Raw genomic sequence first — 25,712 nt, forward strand, 5'->3', positions numbered from 1 at the left:
ACCATACTGTGTCATATACTAGAATCACAATATACTAAAGTTTAATCCTTCTTAATCCCCTCCCTTTGTCTCACGGCACTGTGAGACCAAGGTCTGCCCGGGTTTCTGTGTCAGTGAACTGTAATTCACTAAAGCTTAGATTTAATGAATTATCTTGACTTTACTACCTATGTCTGCTTGGACTTGAAGACAATTCTAACAACATATTGATACTTGTGATTCATTGGAGATCACTTTAATTCTCTTAATAAATGAATTGCCTTTATTTAAACACAGCAAAGAAGCAATCATCATTATAATACTTTTAATAGGAGGACAGGCAATAAAGTAGCTCTTTTGTCCCTCTGTGGTCTCTCCAAATCAGTAAAAACAGAGAAGCCTATCTGGTGATCTCATGCATGTTGGCTGGGATAACTAATTCTTACGTTACTGCAATGTGCGTATTAGGTGTTTAAAATCACACGAATTGATTACATTTTGACTTTTTTTTTAATTACTGTATCTGTAGCACTTCATTAGAAATAGAATAGAAATAGCAAAGGAAAAATACAAAGAAAACAATACCCAAAATCTAAAGTGACTGGATGCAAATTTCTTCACCTACAATAAAATCACTTTCAAAAAGAATAAAAAAAACCCATGGTCTGAAAATGAAGTGTATGCATGTTAACTAACTGCCCGATATCTTTGTTAGACATTGGTTTTTAATAGCTTTCAAAGCTCTTACAGATCTGGGATTTTGAAGAGGGTTTAAGATAGTCAATTCATTGCAGGATCTAGCCTCCAAATTAGTGTCTCATAGACACTGTAAGCTAAGACAAAGCATGGTAAATGAAACTAGACCCAAAGGAGAACTTTTGATCGGCATCAGAAAATAAAACCAAGGATTTAAACAGAAAGGTGAATTTACAGACTTATTGGGAACATCTGTTACTAATGAAGTACAGTCTATCAAAACTGCTGATTGGCTTTTAAAAACTTCTGTGATGGAAAATGGTGTGCCCTGCTTTTTATCAGTAAATATTCTTCAGTTAATCTTACATATAACATGTAGCCTGCCAAGATTTTAGAATACAGACCTTCCTCTAATCCCAGAGAAAGGCAATGGGAATTCTGCCGTATTTAAACTGCTTAGGAATAAAAAATTACCCAATTACATGGAAAGAAAATAAAATATGATTTGTATCAACTGATCAAACTAAGACCAGCATGCTGACTCTCTGTGCAGTTGGCCATAATTTGAATTTGAATCTCCACAAGACCACAATTTAATTTGTAGAACTTTTCTATTACTGAGAACAGAAAAGTAAGACTTTTTAAATTATGTTGCTTTGTTATTATACCATATCAGAGATATATAATCTTCACTTACATCCACCGGGAATCTGCAGGAAATAGTGTATGATGAAACAGAAAATATTTAATAGGTTCATACACAACAAGAAATGACAATGAGAAAATTTCAAACATTTGACTTTGAAATTAAAAGTAATTCCACTTTAAAATCACAAGTAGAGAAATTAAAGAGCTGATTACAGGATGACATTTAAGTCTGCTTTCAGCAACTTCAATTTATGAGCTCTTGAGTTTACTGACCTTTTATGAGTGGCAGCCTCAAGTTCAAAGATATCAAAATCCCACTGTTCTTCATTTTCCATTGCCTCTGTTATCCGTGGGGGTATGTCATTGAGGGAGATTGGAGAACTCAAACTGCCAGTGACCTGATGAGTTTCTGTTGAGGAGTATATTTGCAAATCACCATTAATAACCTTTTTACTCAATGTAGATGTTTTCTGTAACACTGTCTGGCAACTCTTGTTTCTATAAAGCTCAGTAATGCTACAGAACAATGCTTTTAAATAAAAATAAAACCAAGCAATGCTTATAAAAAAGAACATCTGATCACATTTTTCCTATTTCTTAACATGTTTTAATATCTCAGTAACAACCAAGTTAAAACTTACGTTTTGCTGACAATATGTATTCGTTCCCTGATAATCTTCGTAAACCATCCTGTTAAATAAAAAGCTGAGAGTTAAATGGAGGCAAAGGTCTATAAGATGATACCAAATAAGTAGCACATTGACTTTAAAGAAATCTGACTGTAACCTGTCACAGTCATCAAAGCTGCCTCTCTCTTATTTGTGTGTACTGTTAAGATTTGCCTGTTCTACATATAGCTCATAATGGATGAGAAACTGCAAGATACAACATGAAACTGAAGGATATAATATGAACTCAGACAGTTAAAAATCTCAGGTGCAGATGGGAGTCTGGAATTACAGCCTCACATCCACCTCTGTCTGGACAACACAGGCTCTGGATGAGTACCACAAACCATGGTATGTTCACATGCTTTCCATCCACAAGCAAAGGTGGATGGTGGGAGTGAATGGGTGGAGACATGCTTCTGCTCTTCTCCCCCTGGTATTGTCAGATCAGGTCACCTCAGCAGCATAAGAATCTCATTATTGGCTTCTGGGATTGCAGAGCAACAAACTACTCTGAGGCTTCCCTTCTATCAAAGAAGAACGTATGCTTGCTTATTCTCCAACTCGGTGCCTCCTAGGCTCAATTCTGGCATGATCCCTAGATGTGCAAACTGAGACAAAACATTAAAACTAACAGAATGATACATTTAATATTTCCTTTTCACCTCATACTTCTAAATGCTGTGGTCCAAATCCTGTTTGCTCTTCTGAGGTATAGAGCTGTTAGTTACTGCATACATGATGCCCATGACATAAAAAAATACTTATTAAAAGAAATATCCTTCTGAATGCACCTTACTAAAAATGTGTATGCACACAAAGTAAAGCAGAAGTAAATGTGGATGCTGTATCTGAACATGGAATATCTGCACTTAAAAGAATTGTTATATCTCATTCTTATTTTCACATTTGTAAGTAAATGAGTCTGGAGTTCTGTGATTTAAAAAGGAGTACTACTCCTATAACTGGCACAGTGACTCTTCAATAGCACTGCTGTGACACAAATATTTAGGACACCATTTAGGATGTTGCCTATCATTTAGAATAAAATATTAGTTTTTTAAGATTTGAAATAGCAGGGTTTTTTGTATCTGGCAAATCCATCTTTGAACTCCAAATGCCCTTCCCATCATGAATTCTGCTTGAGAGTTCAAATCCAATAACCTGCTGCTTGTTCTCCTACTCAGACATAGCTTCTGAATGTTAAATGGAATAATATGATTCTGTTTTCAACTGGCCCTTTGCTCAAAAAATGTTTCTCCCAGATCATTTTAAAACTCATACATACCATATAGCTTCATACTCTGAAATGGATTTTCTCAGCTTTTCTATTGCTCCATAAAATAGTATTTGTTTTATTTTTAGTAAGGATTTTGTATTCTGCAATACTGTTATCTACATGTTCTGGGACCATGGACTGAATACAGCCAGAATACAAATGTATATAAGAACCAACAATCCATGAAAAGAGTAAATATTTTGACTATTAAGTAAATTCAACCGTATATGAACCATTCAGGTCTTCTGGAATTCTTTAAGTCTCTTGTATGTTTTTCCTGATCAGACATTTGCTGTGGTATTTTAAAGGCAAAAATATATGTAAACTGTGTCAAGATTCTGATAGATATTACAAAGACACCTTGATAATTACAGCATGAAATGATAACAGCCTGGAGAAATCTCTGAAAAGCTCATCTCATGAGCCTTTTTGCATCTAACACTGTCAGTTTTCTTCCTGAGGTAGCCTTTTATACACAACCTACAGACTAATGGGAACACATATCCTTAAGGCACAGGTAACATTCCTCCAAGTTCATCTAGTTGTTAGGAGGGCCAGACTCCAGGCTCTGAAGGTTTGGGTTCAAGCCTTGCTTTGCTATATGGCCTTTGTTCAACTTTGGGTACAACGCTTCTTCTTCCAATGCCCCCCCCCCCCTTCCTCTTTTCATAATGTAACAACATAATGCACGCCTTCTTCAGTCTTTTGCTTGCCTTATTTATTTAAATAATGAGTTCTGTGGAGCATGATTGTGTTTTAATACGTGAACATTCATGTTGCTAGCTCAGAGCACTTTGATCTTTCTTTGAGTCTGTATGGGTACAAATACAATCCAAGAAATAGCCACAAAAATATGTATTTTGCATTCTTTTGAAAACACATTCTTCCTATACACTGAAAACCTAAAACCTGCCATTCTAACCCTAATAAATAAAGTGTCTAGCTATCTTTCTTTCTTCCTTTCCCATCTATACCTTTCTCAAATGAATCACATTGGAAAAAGAATTGGCTTTCCCTTCCATTGCTAGCAAAACTAATGCTTCAAAGAGACTTGTCAATTTTTTTCCTGTTTTCAGAGCTACAATTTTTTTTTTTTTTGTGGGGCGAAATCCAAACAAAAGAGGTGTGCAGTTTTCCCTGAAAATTTGCATTGTAGAGGTAAAGCACATGCCAGATAATAAAGATTGAGTAACTGGGAAAACCAGGCAGTGAAACGTTGATCGACAGCCATTTGTGGCAGTATGTACTTACTGTCATTAACCCTCCAACAAGGTCACTTGTATGTGGATCCTCATCTTTTGTCCCCAGTTGTGGAGAGTACAATTCAGTGGTTCTTAAAATCTCCAAAGCTCGGTCTAAAGCTTCTGCAACTGGCATGGGACTGCTTTCTTGTGCAGCATTGATGATGTTTATTACCTAGTTTAGCATAAGAAATGTTTTGAATTTAGAAGTGATTTAAGAAAAAACATAAACATTCATCAATTACTATGGAAAACTCATAGCAAATAATCAAGATCTACAATCCACATGTGGGAGAATCAAAATGAAAGGGATGTTAATAAAGCACCGATGTTTGCTACTGGCTCTGGGAACAAGATTGTGACCTTAAAACCAGTCTTATTAATAACTTTCCCATTCAAGGCACAGCCTCAAGGTGTCTCTGAATAGATTTAGTGAAACCTTCTCCCATTGGCCTCTCTCAATTTATTAGTGAGCTGATTTTTACAAATCCTTGAATGGTTTCAGAAGGCAGTTTACAATGCCCAAGTAAGAAGGAGGAACTCTTGCCCCTCCTTCACATAAGCAAAAGTCCTTAAAAAGGGGTCATGCAATGACTGATCACACGGAGGGCACTCTGCTGACCCAACCTGGAAAAACTTCATTCAGAGCATTTGGCTTTTGGCACTCCATCAGTGGGCAGGTAGAACAGAGGAAGAAGTTGCACCAGAAGCCAGTGCTGCCTTGTTCTGCAGTCTGGATGGGAACCTTGTGCCCAGTACTCCAGTACAGCATAACTGACAACAGCTAGTGCCAGTGCACATTACCTTGGTGATGGGTGCTTCAATAGTCATGGAATGTACCCTGGCCATAGAAGAGCGCCGCCTTTGTGAGCTGCCTGTGTGGAAAACAAAGCAGAATTTGTATCCTGATTTCAGCGACAAGGCATGACAGGAGGATTCAGCCAAGAAATCTGTATTCATTTTCTGAACTGCTTACCCTGCTGTGCCCTTCAGAGGCAATCTACTGCAGAATGCACATACTTGTTTGTTATGCTGGACACACAAGATGCATGCTGAACCACTGATATCCCTGATCAGATATAAGTAACAGCTTGGCAAAAGTACAGCTTTTTTGGTTTTGGTTGTTTTGTTCTTTTTTAACTAAATAAAACATTCATTTAAAAAATTCAGTAAAAGACGACAGGTGTGTGTATAAACTGGCAGGCAAAGGCAGGTAAATTCTGCTCCCTGATGAAACATGACAAGTCATAATGAGTCAGCTTCCAAGCTGAGGTAAATAAATGAAGCTCCTTTGAAGTGAAAATAGCTATGCCAAATTAAAATGGCAGAGGTCATGGCCTATTATTCACTGGAAATTGGAAAACAAATGTTTCCTATCAGTTAGCAATTTTGGCTCTGTAGAGAAAACACCAAGATGGGATTTTTCTGGATAATTACATTGTGCTACCTATAAAATGCAGACATGTCTCTGTTATTCTGTATTAAGCAGCTCTCAAGAAGAAGAATCAATGCTATCTTTGCTATACTGGAGCATGATTGTATTCTCACTGCCACAGACCTACTTCCATGCTTCAATAGTGTATGCTGCCTAGACTGTAATGATGCATAATTAACAAAATCATGTAAGTATCAGCAACAGTTTCAAATATGTGACCCATCTCTATCAAGTTTGGGACAATCTAATGGAGCAAAATACAACATAGGGAAAAGGAAACAAAATTAGTAAAAAAATTATCTTCATATTTTTATCAAGATTAGAGATAAGAAATGTAATTTTTTAGGCTTAGATTTTGATACTTGAAAGTAGCTGTGTTGACTCTCATGAGGTCTTCCATGCAGGATGGTAGACAACAGCCTTCCATTCTCCACTGGTTCAAAAAAAAGAGTCAACATAGCTCAAGAGAAGAAAATGGGGCTATTTGACCAATGTGAAGCTGTTCATGAATTGATGACTTGCTATTTTATTCCTATTTGTGTATGCATATATATACACATACATACCTATATTTGTACGTATATGTATGTATGCAGATAAAAATCTGAATATATATTGGGAAATTGGTAAAATCTACTTGTTTAACATACCATCACTCCCTCGTGATGTTGTGGATCTGACATCTAGTGATCCTTTCCTCGTGTCCTTTTGTCTGCAAGTCTGAATATCTGTGGAGAAATGATAATGTACAATGAGTGACATTAAATTGTGCCTAAGATGTATGTTAAAGGAACTGAAACTCAGAGAAAGCCTGATAGCAGCTGAGTGACAGTTACCACAATGCTTCAGCAGGTGAGAGCCAGTGAAAGCTCCTTTTTAAACTCTTGTCCAATTACACTGTCATGAACCCAATCATGCTCTGGCAGAACATGCCTAAGTGTTTTTGCAGAAGGGATCTAACAATGTGGAAGGAAAAGTTCCTCTTTTGACACCATGACACAACTGTAGTTGTGAATACAACGTGTGCAACACACCTGAGTTCACTCAAGTGACAACTGCCATAAAGAACTGGTGGACCAAAGCAGACCCCATAAGCAATGTATCCTAGGTCCCTTATGGACTCCAACAGATACAACCTGTGCTGCCGAGGCTACAATTAACAGGCATCTGCAGCACGGATGCCAAGGATTCCTTAATTAAAGAGTTGATATGTGGGATAAAGGTGAATGGCAGTGTTGGTCATCCTCATTTCCACCCATGTGCAAATATCCCACAGCACAGTTAAAAGCAATGCAAACATACACGCTACTAACTATAGACCAGCCACAGCAACACAATGACTTGCAGGCATCCTTCTTATTTCTATTTTTGTCCACTAGGATCCACTACCTACAAGTGAAATGTGACACTTCTTATGTGGACACAAATGTGGATCCAGCAATACCACAATACCAACTTGGTATTACTGTGTTTTCAAGGGTGGGTTCCTTTATATCACTTCTAAAACAAATGAAGCAGGTAGAGAGGGCTTGTATTTATTTTCCTGCCTTTTGAGCTGGATTCCCAGCTAAATAGCACTTTTCAGACTGTCCTGCGCAAATGTGGTTTTCCATCAGATCACTAACAATGGGCTTTATTCTTTCCTCAGGTACGTTCTCCGGTTATTAGGACAGGAGAGATGTGTCATACCTGTCTGAGATTCAGCCTGAATACATTCACATGTCTTCTCCGCCTACAATTCAGTATAAGAAATCCAGTTAGTCAGAACTTTCCCATTATTTTGTAATATTTAGGGCTCAAGCTAAAGCAAGCATAGTACTGTTTTCACTTACCTTATTGTTGTCATTGCACAGTCTACTAATTGACACATAGTGTCTAATCTTTCTGTAGGCAAAAAACAGTGCGTTAATTCCCATCCAAACCTCAGCCCTAATTCACCCTGATACACCAAATGGATAAAAGCAACAAATTAACATAGGACAAATCCTGTCCTGGCAAGAACGCTCAGCTGGGAATAGAAAAACCCTGCAGTTCTGCATGTGACAGGGAATACAAAATGGAAGCACCTTTTGCAAAGATTATCTCCCTCTTCTTTCTCCCCCCCACCATCCCAGCTCCTTCTAGGCTACAGTAGGATATTTGGAGTATGATATAAATGCAAAACATGCAATAGTGCAGTCCAGCAACCAAAACCTTATACAGGATTTAGGGATAGAGCAATCAAACTGAAAACCACACCCTGGATCACTGAGACACTTTCTAAACCAGATTTAAATGGGTTTAGATTGTTCCATAAGAAGCAATGTACGCAATATATACTGGTCTTAGAAGTTTGGCATCTTAAGCTGAAAATAAGTTTTCACTCTATTGATGGGTAGTAGAGAATGTGAATTAATTTCAGGGATGAAATCAACTCAAACCACTTTTCTTTTTAGGAAGTAACTGGATGAAGCGGCTGCCTTTGGCCTTTCCTTCATGACGACACACCTTTCTAAATGATTGTCTCGAGAAGATATTTGCTGTGACTTTAATTAACGTTCAAGTTGCCTTAGAGGGCTTTGAAACTACTGCTGCATGCAGTCTGATCCACTTGGTTTTCCAATATAGTGCAGAAGGACTCATCATAAATGTACAAATAACTGATGTATACCTGTGTGCTCCAAGTTAGACAAAAATGCAAAAATTCAAGACATGCTTGAATTCTGACCAGGATCAAAGCACATAGTGACCTCTCCACATGAAGACACTCGGCAACAGCCATAAGTAGATGAGCATGGAGGGTGCACAGTGCAACGGGATGTAGGTCCTGATGGTCCCAACGCAGGGCACAGAAAGAAGAGAGTGCACTTGCACTTCATGGAGTATTAGATGAGTCAGAGTCACAAGTGAGCACATCTGGATCTTTGGCTCCTTTTTTGGGAGAATTAGAATTTTGCTTTCCCTGCACACAGCATGAAAAGTTGATTTTGCCTCAAGAAATTAAATGCAGAGGTCTGAGGCACCCTTCTTTGCATAAGTTTCCTTTATACTTAGTAACAGTAACCCCATTGTCTGCTGAAAGCAACTGAACTCTAAACTGAGCCTAGATCATGACTTTAGCTTTCATACTTACCCTCCCTGTCCAATGACAGGTAGTATCTTCACATTTTGTTGTATGCTATCTCCATTTTTCTTTTTCGCATAGTACATTCCTTGCCATTCCTGAAAAAGGAATTCAAATGAATGGAAGTTCAGATAAAACAGGAACAGAAACTGTGGCTTCATGCCTTTTTTTCATTGAAAGCTGTCTTACAATACAAAACCAGTCAGGACTGGTTTTGACTGTCCTCACCCTTGAATTTCTCCCTGTAACTAACCCATAGGTCACTATCCTGCTGCCAATGGATAGAGAACTTCCAGAGAGGCAGCCTGTGAGTGCCCTGATGACAACAGCTGAACATCAGATGCTGTGGGAATCAGAACCATGTATTCTCTTCCCAGTCCTAGCTCAGTGGGAAAGGGTGGGGGTGTCACTGAGTGAGACCTGGCAACCCCTGCAAGAGCAAGAGCTCCAAACAGCCCCTGCCTGAAGCAAGATTTCCTCAGAGCCTCCAGGAATGCTCTAACAGTATGGGGCACCCCACTGCCCTGCTCCAGGACCACACACCACATGGCTGGGACTGCTATGCTAACCTGCCTTTCTCCCTGACTGCGATGACTCTCCCAGCACAGGAAGGTCAGTGAGAAACCATAATGCCGACCTGTCTGCCTTCACTTCTGGATGGCACCATCCCTCCTGAACAGTTGGGAAGTCTTATCACTGGTTAACATTAAACGTATCTGTGACTAAAAGCGTTTTGCTATCCTAGCACATTTATTTTCCACACTGTCATTTCAGTCTCAAAAAGTGGCAAAGATTTATCCTGGATTTTTTAAAGTAAAAGACAGTCTAGTAGAATAACTACTGGATTCTGCCTCTCATATCCCATCGCTCCTCTAAAAGCATTCTGATTTCAGGATCACATTTAAGTAGACAATTTTTGAAGTATCAGATTGTCACTTCCTGTATCATTGTTATTTGATAATACTCATAAATGAGGAAAAAACACAGTGTGGAAAGGAATTTTTCATTTTGCAGTGAGAATTCTTTTTTCCTCTAGAAATGAGACATTCCTTTCTAGTGTAGAGCCTCATTTTCACTCACTGAGAGTCGGGGAATGTCCCTTCTCCTCTGTTTAAGACATGCCTTAAAATGAAATACTGTAACAACAATCACTTTTGTTATTTAGAGATTTTAAATCCAGAAGGCACCACTATGGTCCAATACCAAGCCCAAACCACCTCCCTGCAGCAGAGCCCGAAGTCATGCTGTGCAGTAGGAAAGCTCCCACGTCGATGAATGCAGACATGGCTAAAGGTGGCTTCAGCACATGCCAGGGCATGGGCCCCTTACCTACTGCTCCCTCCCAATTCCCCCTCTGCACTGCTTCTGCTTCTCATACTGGGCTACAAATACCACAGCAAAGACATACTACAGCACTGATGGACCTCCCCTTGCATGTGGTGCCTGGACTGGAGTTGCCTCCTCACAGTGTTACTTAGGAAAACTCAGGGAAAGCGAAATTTGGGAACTAAGGTTCTCCCCCTTTCATTTCTGGGAGCAGTGCATGGGCCAAGTGAACTTCCAACAGAGCTGCTTTTTGTAACCTGGCAGCTGACAAGATTTACAAACCTGCTTACACATTTCCATCCCTAGAATAGCGATGTTCTTTTTTAACAGATGCATATTTTGAGCTGGGCATCTAATAAATACCAAGTGATTAATAAATAATTGGTTCCATATCACATATTCAGTTGAATTCAGCAGACTGTAGATCAGATCTTAAATGTATGTGAAAATACCTTCATGAGGCACATAATGCGTATTTATGTTAAACTGACAGATCTCGGGCCAGAGCACAGGTACAGAGAGAACAGTTTTGCATTTATGTTGATGGAGCCAGCAAATAAAGACTCCAGCCCAGAGAGAGCAGCAAGGTGACAGACAGGCTGTGCAGAAAAATATATGAAAGGCTTTTCTGAAGATCTGTTCGAGGAAAGAACTGCATAACAAATTGTGAAGCGAGCACAGTATCTTCTGTGAGTTGCATGAGGAATACAAATGAAGATAATGAAAGCAGCAAAAAATTCAATGCTCTCATAATTGAAAGTATGCATATCAATAGTTTCCTAACAAGCAGGGTGAGGCAGAGATTAGTAATCAAGCTCTAACCCAGGTAATGAACCTGGGTTACACAAAGGGATGAAGTCATACGGTGCAGATTGGATAATTCCCACATTGAAAGTGCATCCTTTTCAAGACAGGTTATTCACTAATGTGTTCTTCCTAGTCAACAGATCGATTTTTCAGCTTGTGAATTTCTAAAACATGTGAAACTGTGGAAAGAAACATGTGAGGAAAAAGGTCAACAGAATTCTGAGAAATAGGAGGTCCAAGCCAAACTCCTGCTGGTAGGTAAAGCTCTCCCAGGGACATTACTTAAACATATTTTAAGAACACCATATGCTCCTCGCAGAGCCTCTGTCAGTGATCCAACAGAGAAGAGCTACTTCACAAGATGTGCTGTCAGTCAAGCTCATCGTTATGCCTACATTACAGCCAGACAGTGCGGTGATCAGTCACTTCTGCACAGCCTGGCGTGCTGGGATTGAATGCAGAGCAAAAACCATATACAGTAAAAAAAATGTTTAATCCTTTATAGAGTGAATCAACACTGAGGTTTCAAACTTCATTAAGAAGACCATGGCATATATTTATCCACTGAGGACTCCTACATGCATAGTGAGTAATCCCCCAGTTCAGTCCTCCTTTTAGACTGGGGCTTTTTGCACTAGACAGCAAAGTTCAGCAAGCTACTTGCAGAAAACAGAGCAAACCAAAATGAACACAAGATGCCATGAAAACAATCTCACAGAAAGTAAAGCTGAGTTAGGGAGGAATTGCCACAGACCCTTTATTATACAGCATGATTTCTCTCCCACACCCTCTGTAAAGGTAGCTCTCCTGCAAATAATTCCCAAGGAGCAAGAGGAATGGTCTGATTTATTGACAGCTGTCCATCTCACTTCAGAAAAAGCAGAAGTAAGGTAAAGAGCTTTATGTCAAACTGCAGAGAACAGAGGCAGCAAGAACTCTAGTCAGAAATGCACATCTCATCTTAATTAATGGATGTCAATGAATCATGAAACAGAAGAATGAAGTACAACTTGGTTTTTAACTGCCTATGTATAGATGAAAATGCCTTTCAATAATGCTGGCTTCTTGCAAGTTACAGCCAGCTGTAGTAACAAAAAAAATGAACTTCCAGAGTTGGGTTTTTTTTACTAAGAGAAACAACATCCTGATCCAAGAATCCCTATGTACCACGCAAATAACAATTTCTGTGTATGATGCTGATGAACATTTGTTTGGATATACTGAACTTGCTCATAGTGCTGTCTGTCAGCACAAGAGGGGAAATGCTGCAAGAGTTTATCTATCTTCCTGAATTCCATTTAAAGACTAGAGGTAGATTTTATACAGCTTACATTTTTCTGAAGATCAAAAATTCTTGCTTTCTATTATTTTTGTTATATTACCATGTTTGTTTAAAACAGAAAAGCCAAACCTGTTGACAGGAGATATCACAGGAGTAGACAGTTGGCTTTTTGGTATGCTACAACATAGGTAGAATACAGCCTATTTAACGAGAAGCAGTCTTTTAAAATCAGGATATAAAGAAATCACAAGCCTGAAAACAGCGTACAGACCATGTCAGAATGATTCAAGGACAAGTTAGGCACCTCTGAAAATGCTGTAACATCTTGACACAGATGATTTCAAACTAAAGCACCTTCAAAAAGCTGCAACATTTCAAAGGTTGCTCTGCACAGTTAACCTCCACTCATAAATACTTCCTGTAATCATTTAATTTGCAATTCATTTTTCTATTAACATGTAAATTTGAGGCTACATAGACTGCCATAAAACGTTCCAAAGGGAAATACAAAAACCATGTAAACAGAATATATTCACCTAAACCAGGTTAAGCTGTTCCTGACAGACTGGTTTAAATAAGAAGTATTTCATTAGCCTCACAGCTGGAAGTTCTAGAGCCAGGAGTAAAATAAGTGCAATGAAAAAGATGGATTAGGGTTAGGTTTCTATTATTCATAGAATAAAGTGTATTTCTATTATTAAAGACACTAAAATATTAAAGCACACAAAATATTAAAAATTTGATCGCTTCATCTCTTGAGAACTGTTGTTGCAGATTTAAAGCCTGACACATCTAATTTGTTCAAATTATAACTTCATAAATACTCCCTCCTAACATAATTTTTGCATTACACACATTTACTGAATGTAAATGTCAGGCAACAGAGGTGTGAAGCACCATAATCATAATCAAAGCTATTGTCTATTGCTCGGATCTCTTCCAAAAGGCCAACACATGTAGAAAAGAGCAACACGTTCTTGTTGAAATGCACATGCAATCTGCACCTGTCAAGTGCAGCTTTTGCTGCTGAATGCTCATGGCAGTAGCCTGAACTTTGCATTGGTGCTTTTGCATCACTGCCTAGATACACAGGGTGCCATGATTCACTTTACCATCTCCCTGCTCTGTGCCAACAACATGCTGCTTCCCTGCAGACAACAATCAGTATGACCCAACTAGCTATCCTGGCTCAGGACTGAGCATGGACCATGATGCATCTACAAAAACACTGGTTCCCAAATCTATTTGTGTAATGTCCATGATCTTCTTCCTATAAGGTACTATGTTATGTTCAATGACATCAGAAGCATTTACACCTCATTATCAAAATGCAAATGAAAGCTCCTAGATGGATCCTCACACTACAGTCGCACTAGTCCCAAAGGAACATCATGGTGTGATAAGGCAAACGGTAATGTCTCTCTGTAATGACCTCCCTTAAAGCCAGCTACACTTCCTCATGCACTTCCTTGGTGCAACAAACATTTCCAATGGAAATCCATGGGACAGCTCCCATGTCATTAGAGAATAAAAGATATTGGCAGCTGCCAGCTGACACTGCCTATCACACTCAAGTGGTATTGCAAATGACTGTCATGATATTTTTATATTCCAAATTTGCAAATCAGCTTCCACATTTCATGCTGAAATACTTCAATATGGTTCTTTTCTCATTTACATCACACTGGATAATAAGCATCCATCTTGTTTCTCTTTGGCATTCCCACACCTTTTGCTACATACAGCATACATTATAAAGAAACGCAGCAAGTCACTTGTTTTCATATAACATGTACCTCTTCCAAGCAAGAAAAGATAAAGAAGCCCTTAAAAAATGAGCAGTTTTATTTCCTCTTCTTCGAGTAAGAAAGCTGCACATGCTACATAGAATCATAGAATAGTTAGGGTTGGAAAGGACCTTAAGATCATCCAGTTCCAGCCCCCCTGCCATGGGCAGGAACACCTCACACTAAACCATGTCACCCAAGGCTCTGTCCAACCTGGCCCTGAACACCACCAGGGATGGAGCATTCACAACTTCCCTCACCACCCCCACAGCAAAGAACTTCTTCCTTATACCCAATCTAAACTTCCCCTGTTTAAGTTTTAACCCGTTACCCCTTGTCCTGTCACTACAGTCCCTAACGAAGAGTCCCTCCCCACCATCCTGACAGCCCTCCTTCAGATACTGGAAGGCTGCTATGAGGTCTCCACGCAGCCTTCTCTTCTCCAGGCTGAACAGCCCCAACTTTCTCAGCCTATGTTCACATGTCTATGAAGCTTTAAGTTACATCATGTGTCATCCCTGGGCAATAACAACCTTTGCAGGCAAAAGGTAGCAAATGATAAATCATACAATGGCATTACTCACCTTTCCTATCTTTATGCAGGAATTAATAGTTTCTAGGAAATCAGCTTTTTTTTCATTTATAGGCACTTCTGTTAATTGCTTTTCTATTAGTTCACCTATTTGATAGCCCATCATTGTTTCAAAAGCAGGATTGACGTACTGTGAAATAAAAACAAAACCCCATTTATCAAAATACTCAAAGCACAGCAGAGCTCCCTCTTTTCTATTTGCTAAACCAAAGGATCTCTTTCCCAGGCTGAAATAAATGTAGATATTGCTCCTGAGAGAGATGCCTACATTGTTTTCTTTATGCAGCAAACCAGGAATGTCCGTTCTATAAGAGTTGTGCCATTGTCAACATTCGGGTCAAGAGGGTACAATTTCTATGTATGTTATAACTCTCAGAAGCTTAGACCCAAGCTCTTTACTGATAACAAAATCACTCCTCAGCCTTCATAGCTAGGGATGGAACTAACTCCCTTATGAAGATGATGTTTTTCAGGACTGCAAACAGAAGCACAATTTCTTATGCCTTTTTAAAAGACATTTCTAAGAGAGGATTACATTCAAAAACAGCTGGCCCAAGAATTCTGAAGCATTAAATAGTATCAGATTTAAGGAAAGGTGTACTACCTTTATTTAAATAGAACACTGTTAGATTTGCTTTTCAAGAGCATCAAATTAGCATACAGTATTTTTGGAACAGAATGCATACAAGCCAGTGGATGCATCCAAAAAAATAAAAATGAGAGAGTCAATCCTTGTTCATTCAGAAACAACAATCTCCCTTAAAATTGACTTGTTTTATGCAAGATATTTTAAATGGAGAAAATTCTACTCTACAGCTAAACTCAATCCAAACGTTTTAGACCCATTAAGTTAGGTTAGATTCTTGTACTGTAAGAAAGAGTAAACGTAATTACAGATGAAATAAAATAGAGTCCACAGAGTGATTTTCTGTACTTATAAAAATATCAGGAACAAACCTGTACTACATGATCTTCACTTGTGATCTCAATGGCTTCTTGACTTTTCTCTAATGCTGCAAATAATGAATTACATGCCCTGGAGAGAAAAAAATAATAAAAGAAAGATTAAATTTAATCCACATAATTCTTATTGTATATGACAATAAGTTATTGCAACTCCATACCTAATGAAGTTGTACTTCAACACTTTAACAATGAACGTGTTTTCTTCAGTTAACTGACATTCCACAAATAATTACAGTACAGTCAAATAAATATTTTTTTAAGGATGTGGCTGAATTGGCTTTTTTTGTTGTTGTTGATCGTGTTTTTGGTAAAAATTACCTTAGCTTGAATTGTGCCTGCACCTGTCCAAATTCCAGCTGAATCAACTCATTGTAACAGGCCATCCTGCTAGAATTTTCCACATATCGCTGCAAATAAAAGGTTGAAATATTTCATGAATACACGTTTTCATACTCAGGGGTAGAAAGCTCTGTTTTCTTTTGCTTAATAAAAAATTAAAAGGAGTAGATAAACCAAAAATTAACATGTTGTAACACAAGCAATGTTAGAAGATTATTTTGGGGACTAGCAAAATTCTTCAGGTTACTGCATTTTGAAAAGGTGACAGATTCTCATGGCAATGAGGTTCAACCAATCTGTTTATTCTCTCTGGTTATCAGCAGGATCAGCACATAAAACCCACATACTTTTAATTAAGTTACATGCTTTCATGCTACTTTTAAAAATAACAATGAAAAGATTACATTTGGTCTAAAGTCATCCAAACGTGTGATTATGATGAGTTTCCAATTGCTAACACCCAAACTGTATACGTAGAAGTAAAACTTCTTGGCAAATACACCTGCCATTGGATACAATTATTCGTTTGTGGTCTTGGATAGCAATGATCTCAGTGTCTCCGATGGTTTTTTAAAACATCTCATATTTACCAGGTATGAACCTGAATGTTAGATCTTGTTCATGCTAAATTGCCACAGTTCTTTTCAGGCAGTTATTAAGGACTGTATTACAAATAAGCAAATAGGTGCAAATGGAGTGATGGGGATAGCAAAAAATCTGGTGACCATGCAACCAAATACTCTGATTCACACTGAAATCATGCACATTTTTATTCCATTGTCAGCCTAATGCAGTGAAGAATCCACTTAACTGACACACTAATAAGCACCTTTTCTGTTTAACTGGAATAGTTGCCAAGGAACAGATTCAATGTAATACTTTTCAGGTGCCTCCAAACAATAGATAATAGCACTTGACAGTGTCTGAAGCCTGTTTACAGATGGGAATTGGCATTTGAGAAAGTAATTTCCCACAGCACATTTAGTGCAAGCTGCTCTCTTGCTCTGCTACAGTCACTAGTCAATTTTGTCCATGTCAACCTTTCAAGCAAAGCATCATATGCTTACTCTGAAATAAATGTATGAGGAAAAGTCTCAGCACAACTTATGTCCACCTACTTAGCATTATCCTAATTCTACTGGTGTATAGTAGTTCAGAATTGGGATGTATATAAGAATGAGTAACATGAACAAGATTTACAGGTCGGATTTCTCACACAAACTATCACTGACAACCAGTTTCTTGCATGTTAATTTTGGAATGTCAGAGCACCTGGTGGGGTGTAACACATACATACCCTTGAGAAGCCAGCAGAGATCAGGGGCAGTATCGATGACTCTTCTCGATCAGCATGCCTTTTAAAGAAGGATGATAAAGTTAGAGATTATTTCTGTAATCAGATGAGACCCAATTTCGCAAGCCATTGACACACCTGTACCCAGATGTCACACTGAAGGCTAACATGGCTAGATCCTTGCAGGATCTATGAACAAAACGTATGTTTTTTGGGTTAACTGTTAAAAGACACTCCAACATATGTGAATGTATGTCTGAAATCTGGAAGAAAGGCATTATGTTAAGTTTCCATAAATGAGCAGATGGAAGCCAGCCAGGTTTAGCAGATGGTACAATAGCTTTTATTTCTAGGTGAAATTTTGTATCTTATGGCACCTCTTCTTTTTGTTTTCTGTGCATTTGTCTCTTATGAGTGAAGAGAATGACTACTGAAGGACAAGGTTTACCCAAGATTAAGCAGAGAGAGAGGAGCAGCTGTCAGAAAAATCTCCCAATTCCTCATGCCTGTTATCTGGTAATGCTGCCTCCCAGAAGCACAAAGAAAGAGAACAGGCATCCTGTGGGGCAAGGGGGGAACAAACAAAAAAAGAACCAATGAACTGAACTGCAGGAAAGTGAGGGAGAATTCCCTCCATATGCCATTAGCTAAGTGTCGGGCTTTTCCAGAAATATGGCTCTTGCAGCAAGAAAGGAAATGTGTGAAAGTTCTCTGTGTGGAATTCTAAATGGTAACTCAAGAACGCTTGTGTTCAGCACATGGGAACTTGACACAGTTAACTCAGCCCCAGTGATAGGCAAACTGACTTCTGAAGCTTCCACTAGACTGGGATACTAGACACATTTAAAATGTCTGAGAACTCCAGCTTCTGAGATAGTATCACCAAAGGGGGCTATTATCTTGTCCCAGTGCACAATGTGAACATTTCGTAAAGACAAAAATGAATTGCAGGGAAATATCCCTTTTGAGCAACTTCCTAGTTGAGTCAGCAAGCCCAGCTTCCAAGCTCTCCTCGCTTTTGAAAGGAACTGCTGGTCACAGAACCACAGGTTTCTGTCTTTCTGATGTACATGAAGCAGCTCATGAGTTATTGTTTGTCTTTTGCTTCTTTTTTCCTCTTTTCTTTTGTGTTAGCCCAATGAGAGACAATTCTGACTGTAGAAGCAATGGTTTCCATAGTCAGACTTCCTGACATAAAAACTGAAGGTGATATTCACAATGGAATCTCTTGAAAAGTTTAATTAGGGTCTTTTGTTCGCTAGGGATAACGGTGGATTCCTAAAAATAGGATTTTTAATGGGAAATTTCAACACCTCAGAATGTTTTCTGAGAAATGGACATTCCCCAATTTAGGGAAATTATCTTCCACTGATTTCAGAATAAATATATTGCACTGGTGTTATTTTTACATCATTTTACGATATATAAATTTATTTTCAGATGGAGGAGAAAGAAAAACACTATGCAGTGCTTTGCTAAGATGTCATAATAGAATCTATTTTGCTTTGGAAACTTCTATGGTCAGATGCTACTTTGTACTGACCAAATTGGTTTGTATCTTTTTTTTGTAACTTAGCAGATCCCCCGTTTGTGGCAAGATTAATCAGACTGAAAAATGGATCAAGAAAGATTCAAAACACAGATCTATGAGTCAGTTCCACAGTTCTCTACATGATGTTGCACAGGTTGTTTGGAATTTTGCTGCTCACACATGGAAGTAAGGGAAAGTAAGGATACACGTATTTACCTTTGTACTACACCAATAATGACTGTATTTTCTGAGGGTTTCGTTGTTCTGATAGACCTTTAAATAAAAAGCAAATAATTTGACATTGTTTAAGGTCACATTTCAGAAAACATGACTTTATAGAACACAGAACTTCTCTTCACACAGAACTTTTCTTAAAATTTCCCTTTTAAATAGTTTAACATCAAAACAAAAAACAAATCCCAAGCCTGCAGAACCGCTAAGAAAATTCGGCAATATCAGAGACTCCATGAAAAGAGACAGAGAGAATGCAGATTAACCTAAACTTCAGATACTCTCAGTAAGGGAATAGCAAAGATTCTCCCCTCTGAAAAGGCACATAATGGATTCACTTGAAGGACTTGGCCTCACTCATACAAGGAGCATTTTACTTTATTATGGGACAGAATAGTAAAACTGTAACAACGGGAACAGCACTGATACCTAGTCTTCGCCTGACAATGCTCTTATCTTGTTACTTTAGTTTAGCAAGAACAGCCTTTGTCCCGGTGCCCTGAACCCACCACACTCACACATGGTACATGATCTAACCCCACCACCTCCACCCCGCAGACTGTTACTCAGTCTAGACACATTCCCAAGGGGTATTTCACTGGAAAGTCACTGAGGCAAGGCACCGCTGTCTGTCAAATCACTGTAGAGAGACTCAGAAAGGCAAATCCTCTTCCCCTTTCCTCACATTTTACAGCAGTTTCTAAAAGTATTTTTGGAATCACTTTGAAACTTCACTCTTAATAACAGATTTTCAAATGCTGTAGGTACGGAATCATGTACACAAAACATTCCCTATTTGCATCTGCAGTTACTCCACAGGAAATTGCATTTCAAAAAATGCAGAACATTAATGAAGAGAATGTATTTGTTAAATTGGTTGGTGGTACACAGTATCTTTGCAGCTAATTTAATGTGCAAGCAAGGAACCAGGTATGGGGGGGGGGGGGGAACGGGGACAGACCAACAAAAACCCAGTTAATTATAAAAAATATACATGTCTGATAGATTTTATAAAAAGGTCATACAAAACAAAAAAACCTTTGATGACGTGTTAACTATTATACTGAAATGGTGCTGACCTGCATAATGCTTCTGCATCAAAGTATCTGGAATGTCTATGGTCAATAATGATAATGTCATGGTGTTTATCAAGAAAACATTCTAGTGCAGACTCGGGTGTCCTGGCAATATTACATCGAAATCCAGCTTTCTCACATGCCCAACGGAACCCGTTACTCTGGTCATCGTCTTCAGCAAACACTAGAAGTACCTGGGTTAAAGGCAGACAGTGAATCAGTACAAACAAGTCTTACATATACTGTAAATTCTGTGGCTTTTGCCTGTTCTTCACACATCTTTTAAAGCCACTTCCAAGACTCAATTCATTGTTTTTAACAGAATTCCTTTCTACAGACTATTGCTTTTTATAATTGTCTGCGTGCAGATGTGTTTCAAATGGATAAAACAGTCTGCCAGAGGCATTTATTTCAACATGGGATGAACAAGTTTGGGAAGTGGCTCTCCCACCATCAGCTACAAAAAGAACTCAGGCAATTAGTCAAGACTAGATGCTTATGTTTCAGCCAGGTTACATGAAATAACAGCGAGTTTTGTTTTTCTTGCCAGGATCATATTCCAGAAAGAAAAATGCCATGGTTCACCTTATATGAATTAATATTTAACGGTGCTTCAATGGCATGGTGAAAAAAGTGCTTTCCTTTTCACCTCATTCTGGTTTCCCAAAGTACTGGGTGCAGCCCACTCTGAAGGGTTCCTGGAAACTACAGACAGGCTGGTCAAGATGAACTCATGCAAGACTGAAATCATCAGCAGAACCTCTGTACATGGAGTGCATCCCCATGTGACTCCTATGCAAAGCTCAGCATGGGATTTATATTACAGAAGGAGATTACCATTGTTGAAATCCAGAACTGGAGGTCAAATCTATGAGCCAGTATTTGCTCTGTTCTAACTTGCTGTGGAATTGCCACTAACATTAATCTCTCTGAGCCTTTTAAAAATCAATACAATGTCTGCATATTCAAAGGCCCAATTCTTTCTAAAATTTCAAATTCTAGGATTTAAAAGGGCACAGAAGATAAACATGAAGTCTGCTAAGGAAGATTCTCTCTAATGTGACTGTGCTTTGCATCAAGATAGTCTTTTGTAGAAGAAAACTTCTTTTGCCTGAAAAAAAATACACAGAATGACAGACTACAGATGCATGTTAGCCTTAATTTTGTGGATGACTTTATGTATGCAGCCCTTTGGGAAAGATGAATAACTAAACCAGCATTTGGTCTATTGTCCCAAGACACCAATCTTCCAGTAATTTCATCAAACCGCTGTTAGATATATGCTTTCATCAGACAATCACATGGAACACGTGTAACTCATACCACTGCTGTTTATCTTCCAGGTGATTTTAGGAATTCTAGTGCTGGTTACACTTCGGACCAGGTTGGTGGAATGTCTGCCAGTAAATCTTAACATTTCCATGTAGTGCATATTTCTGTAAGAATGAAGGACTTTGTACTCATTTAGTTCAGATTCCTATAAAAGCTATAAAAGCAGCCTGCAAAACTGTTTGCAAAACTATGCCACAGTAGTTTGGGCTATATTTAGTGAAGGTAACTTATAACACTCTTAAAGTAAAAGAATGGTTTTCAGCAATAGCACAGGAAGTCAGCAGATCTAACTAATGCCAGTCTACAATGAGTAAAAGAAAACCAAGATACTTTGCTAAGTTCACTTCATATCTTTTGTGATGATATTACAAATTTGGTTGATGTTAGTAACAATGCTGGTGTCACAGACCTTGACAGAACATTTGGCTTAGTACCATTTTGATGAAATTTTGACTAAGAATTGACTACCAGTAAAATACAAAACAAGGCAGACCCTATATTGATTACACGCTAACTGATAGCAAAAAGAAATGCAGATAGCTCTACTTTTATGAGCTGAGAGAGGGTTGGAGAAGAGTTTGGCAGGATTTTTAGGATATCACATAGAATGGCATCATAAAAATCTGTCAGGTGCACGTTATCACCAGACAAAAATGCTGTAAGATCTCTATACCAAAAAAAAAAATCCAGTCATAAATTTTAAGCTAACATCTGTGATGTTTTAGAAATTAAGACTTCAGTTTGAACTGATGCATTACCTGAAGTTGATCTCGACGAAGTCTCATAGGGCCGAACTGCACATCTGTTACTGGTGCCTAGAGGAAATAACATGGGATCATATTAATAGATATACACCTCGGTAAGAAGAAAGATTACCTCTGTTAGAGAAGGCTTTTCTAATTTATCACTGTCCCACAGATATATTGCTATCATTATGAAGCTGCTTCTTCATGAGGGTCTTAGTCTGCTTTTGTAAATTTATATGCTAAGCTGCATTAAAAGAGTTAGAAATCAACAAGTTACTCTTCAAAGCATTTTTATTGTTATTTCAAGCATAAAGTAGTGAATTAGTCATGAAAGTTTGGTAGACAGATTGTTATTTTTCTGTATTGTGTATCACTGCAGCTGTTCTGCAAAACATGGAAGCGTTTAAAACCTGCTCTTTTTAAAGTCCAAAATAGCATTGTATCTCCAGAAGAAAGGCAAAAACTCTGCTCTTAGGATGTCACAGGTAACAGGTGCTACAAAACCACACTAATTTCATTTCTCCAAGAGTGTTCTGCTGCATTCCCTCCTGTCCAGTACCTCCATGGAAGGTTTCAGAACTGAGATATTTGTACTTGATGATGCATGTAGTCAGCATGCAACAGTGCTTTGAAAAACCCTACACACATGTTGACATACGTCATGCTTTCTGCATGCCAGCGATTCCCACATTAGGTTCTGTTCAAGTAACACAGGCAAAGTTTAGCACGAACAGAGCTTCCTTCTCATGTGTCACTTCAAGAAATGGAGGTCAAGGACCAGAAGGGCTGTTGATCATAACTGTTTCTCTTTGATATGATGAATCATTAAATCCAGCTTGAACATGAATGACTCTTCAGCTGGTATGGGAAGGACTTTCTGAAGCAGTCAAACACGTAAGTACAGAGGGAGACTCTAATAGGATTACACAGGCTAGATTCTTTGGGAATTCCCATGAATATTTGCACTTCCACATGCTTAAATACTTTTCACTTCTTGTCTCAGAAATGAAAACTAAAAAGCAGGAATACTAACTCCCAATTCAAAATGGGAAACAGAGTCCAACCAGTGGTCCTTGGAGCTACATAGACTCTTCAAAGGTAACTGCAGTAAAAAAGGAGACTAAAATTATTTTTAGCAACAGCATAAATTGAAGACATCTCTGGATTCATACGTACAAAGAAAAGATTTTATGAGTACAAAGGTGGCATTTTTACATTGTTGTGTTTCAAAGTAAAGCCACACTTGAAGATCAGATTTATTGCTCTGCAGCCTAGAATTTTTCCAGTAAGTAATTTTAAAGAATCACCAGCATGTCCCACAGAAAAACCTTTTAGAATTACATGCTCCACTCTCTATACCCTTACTGCTCCACTGCTCAGCCCTCAGAGTTTCTCATGTGTGATTTTATTTATTTATCAACTTGGAAGTCATCACCGCAACATTAAATAAGAAAGAAACGTGAGTCAAGGAAAAATGGCAACATAGTGCCCTCAAAAACAACCCAGGAATCAGTGCTTGCCTGTGTTATTTAAGAGGGCCTCTAAAAGCTGTTATTAAAATGACAGAGTCACCCTGGTCAGATCAGCTTAGATTAAATACTCTCCAGTCAATTATTTTTTTCTAATTTTGAGACCAGAAATCTCTCTTCAATTGGAAAAATCACGCTGCTTGATTCTCCCTTGTGGCCCATCACCCAATTATTCAAAATCTGCACTAGAAAATAGCAAATACTGTTGCTGATAATGCACATAGCAGGAGGGAATCCAGGTCTTTGCACAAGTGGTACTGGTGTTGCAGCACTGACAGTCCTACTTGTCCTGAGTCAGCAAGACCAGCAGAAACACCTGAAGGACACAGGGGGAGCATGTCTGTTGAGTAAGAGCTGCTTTTTACAGTAACTTCTCTGACCATAACCACATTTCAAATTGAATTTTGAAACATTTATTTTGTACACTCCAGCTGCCAGCATAAAGCAGCAAGTGTTTTTTGTTTCACCAAAGAGTGAGTTGTGAGGTTCAGATCCAGAGCTGAACTTCACTGGTGTCTGGGGGTATGTAAAACCACTTCTATCGGGCCAGCATATCCTTAGACTACCCGTCCCAGCCCAAGGGGAATTTTACAAATAAGATAAACCCAGTTTTAATAAAATAAAGCCAATTACTGCTTTTCAGATGATTCTTTCTTTTAAAAAGGTTGTGAATGAATAGTCATCAAAATATTGGAAGAACTGAGCCTGAAAAACATTCTTCTGCCAGAAACATGTGGCCATTTCTACACTGAAAATACCTGTCTATGCACCATTTAAGCTTAAGTTACAAGCACTGCCCAAACGAGATAAACTGTCTTGTTACACATTAACTTGCTGTCCTGAGCAAAAAAAAACCCACAACTTCTGGTTTGCATCTCAGCTGGAAAATTTTGGTGAACTCCAGTTAATTCTTAATCCTGTTGAAATCTGTTCAAATAACTTGATTAATCATTTCAACTTTTTGTGTGCTGCTGGTAGCACTGAGAAGTAACATGCTGATTAAGTACTGTGTCAAAAATCATGGCTTCAGCAAGGATTAACAGAAACCCTCAACTAGGGTGAACTAAACCAGCTTTTAAGATACCTCTAATGCTGCAAACTTTAACAAAACAAAACCCAGACAAGGCTCACATGTATAGTAACTGCACAGACACATTTTTATTCACTCACACCTTCTGGTACTTCTTCCTTGAAGTTCCTTTTCTACTTGAAAAACAAAACCCCAAGTACATTTGTGGATTGACAGACAGGACTTGTGTATGTGACAGCCTTCCAGGCAGGCACAAACCTGTAAGAAAGTGTATGAGAGGACAGAGGCAGAAATAGTTGAAGGTTCCTGGAATGGACTGCGATAGAGCTGGGTCCCTTGCCAAAGAGCCGCTGATGCGAACTTCACAAGTACAATGTATGTGACTGTGACAAGCCCCAAGCTCAGGACATTTTGAGCTCCCTGGCTATGAATGCAAGTCTTTTGAAAATCCTTCCTTGGCTAAACAGCCTCAGAAGCCAGCCCATAACTGGGAGGCAGGGACCGAATCAAACAGAGGGTAGGAAGGGGTACTGCTGCAGGCTTCTGACAGCATAGCCTGCTCTCACTGCAGCCCCACACTTAAACCACCCCAGGAGTGCAGGCTGGTGCCACTGCTCATGGTCTCAAAGCCATTGAAATGCCAGAATAGTATACAACAGTAACTAACTATCAGGCTTTTGGAAAGGCAAACCTTTGTGGCTCATCTGCATGAGTGCAACCACAGTAGCTGCAGCTCAGCTCCTCAAGCTCTGGGAAGCAATAGATGCCCGTAATAGCAGTATGTAGGTCAGCAAC

General features: G+C 38.7%; 1 protein-coding gene across 5 annotated transcripts in view; it reads right to left on the reverse strand.

Moving 5' to 3' along the window:
* PDE8A (phosphodiesterase 8A) overlaps positions 1-25,712 on the reverse strand; it is a 150,045-nt gene that overhangs the window by 11,793 nt on the left and 112,540 nt on the right. For all 5 annotated transcript variants that reach the window (XM_061446866.1, XM_061446865.1, XM_061446864.1 and 2 more), the window contains 15 exons: positions 22,371-22,427; positions 20,284-20,474; positions 19,190-19,246; positions 17,446-17,503; positions 16,128-16,216; positions 15,801-15,879; positions 14,836-14,973; positions 9,059-9,147; positions 7,779-7,830; positions 7,636-7,678; positions 6,597-6,674; positions 5,316-5,386; positions 4,522-4,686; positions 1,965-2,013; positions 1,597-1,732 (listed from right to left, as the gene is read on the reverse strand). In XM_061446866.1, coding sequence (XP_061302850.1) covers positions 1,597-1,732; positions 1,965-2,013; positions 4,522-4,686; positions 5,316-5,386; positions 6,597-6,674; positions 7,636-7,678; positions 7,779-7,830; positions 9,059-9,147; positions 14,836-14,973; positions 15,801-15,879; positions 16,128-16,216; positions 17,446-17,503; positions 19,190-19,246; positions 20,284-20,474; positions 22,371-22,397 — 1,322 coding nt within the window. In that variant the 5' untranslated portion in view covers positions 22,398-22,427. The remainder of the gene's footprint in view (positions 1-1,596; positions 1,733-1,964; positions 2,014-4,521; positions 4,687-5,315; positions 5,387-6,596; positions 6,675-7,635; positions 7,679-7,778; positions 7,831-9,058; positions 9,148-14,835; positions 14,974-15,800; positions 15,880-16,127; positions 16,217-17,445; positions 17,504-19,189; positions 19,247-20,283; positions 20,475-22,370; positions 22,428-25,712) is intronic.

This window comes from Pezoporus flaviventris, unplaced genomic scaffold, assembly GCF_033815535.1.
Source record: "Pezoporus flaviventris isolate CSIRO_AGI_PZ_B2104156 unplaced genomic scaffold, CSIRO_AGI_Pfla_v1 ptg000006l, whole genome shotgun sequence".
Lineage (NCBI taxonomy): Eukaryota > Metazoa > Chordata > Aves > Psittaciformes > Psittacidae > Pezoporus > Pezoporus flaviventris.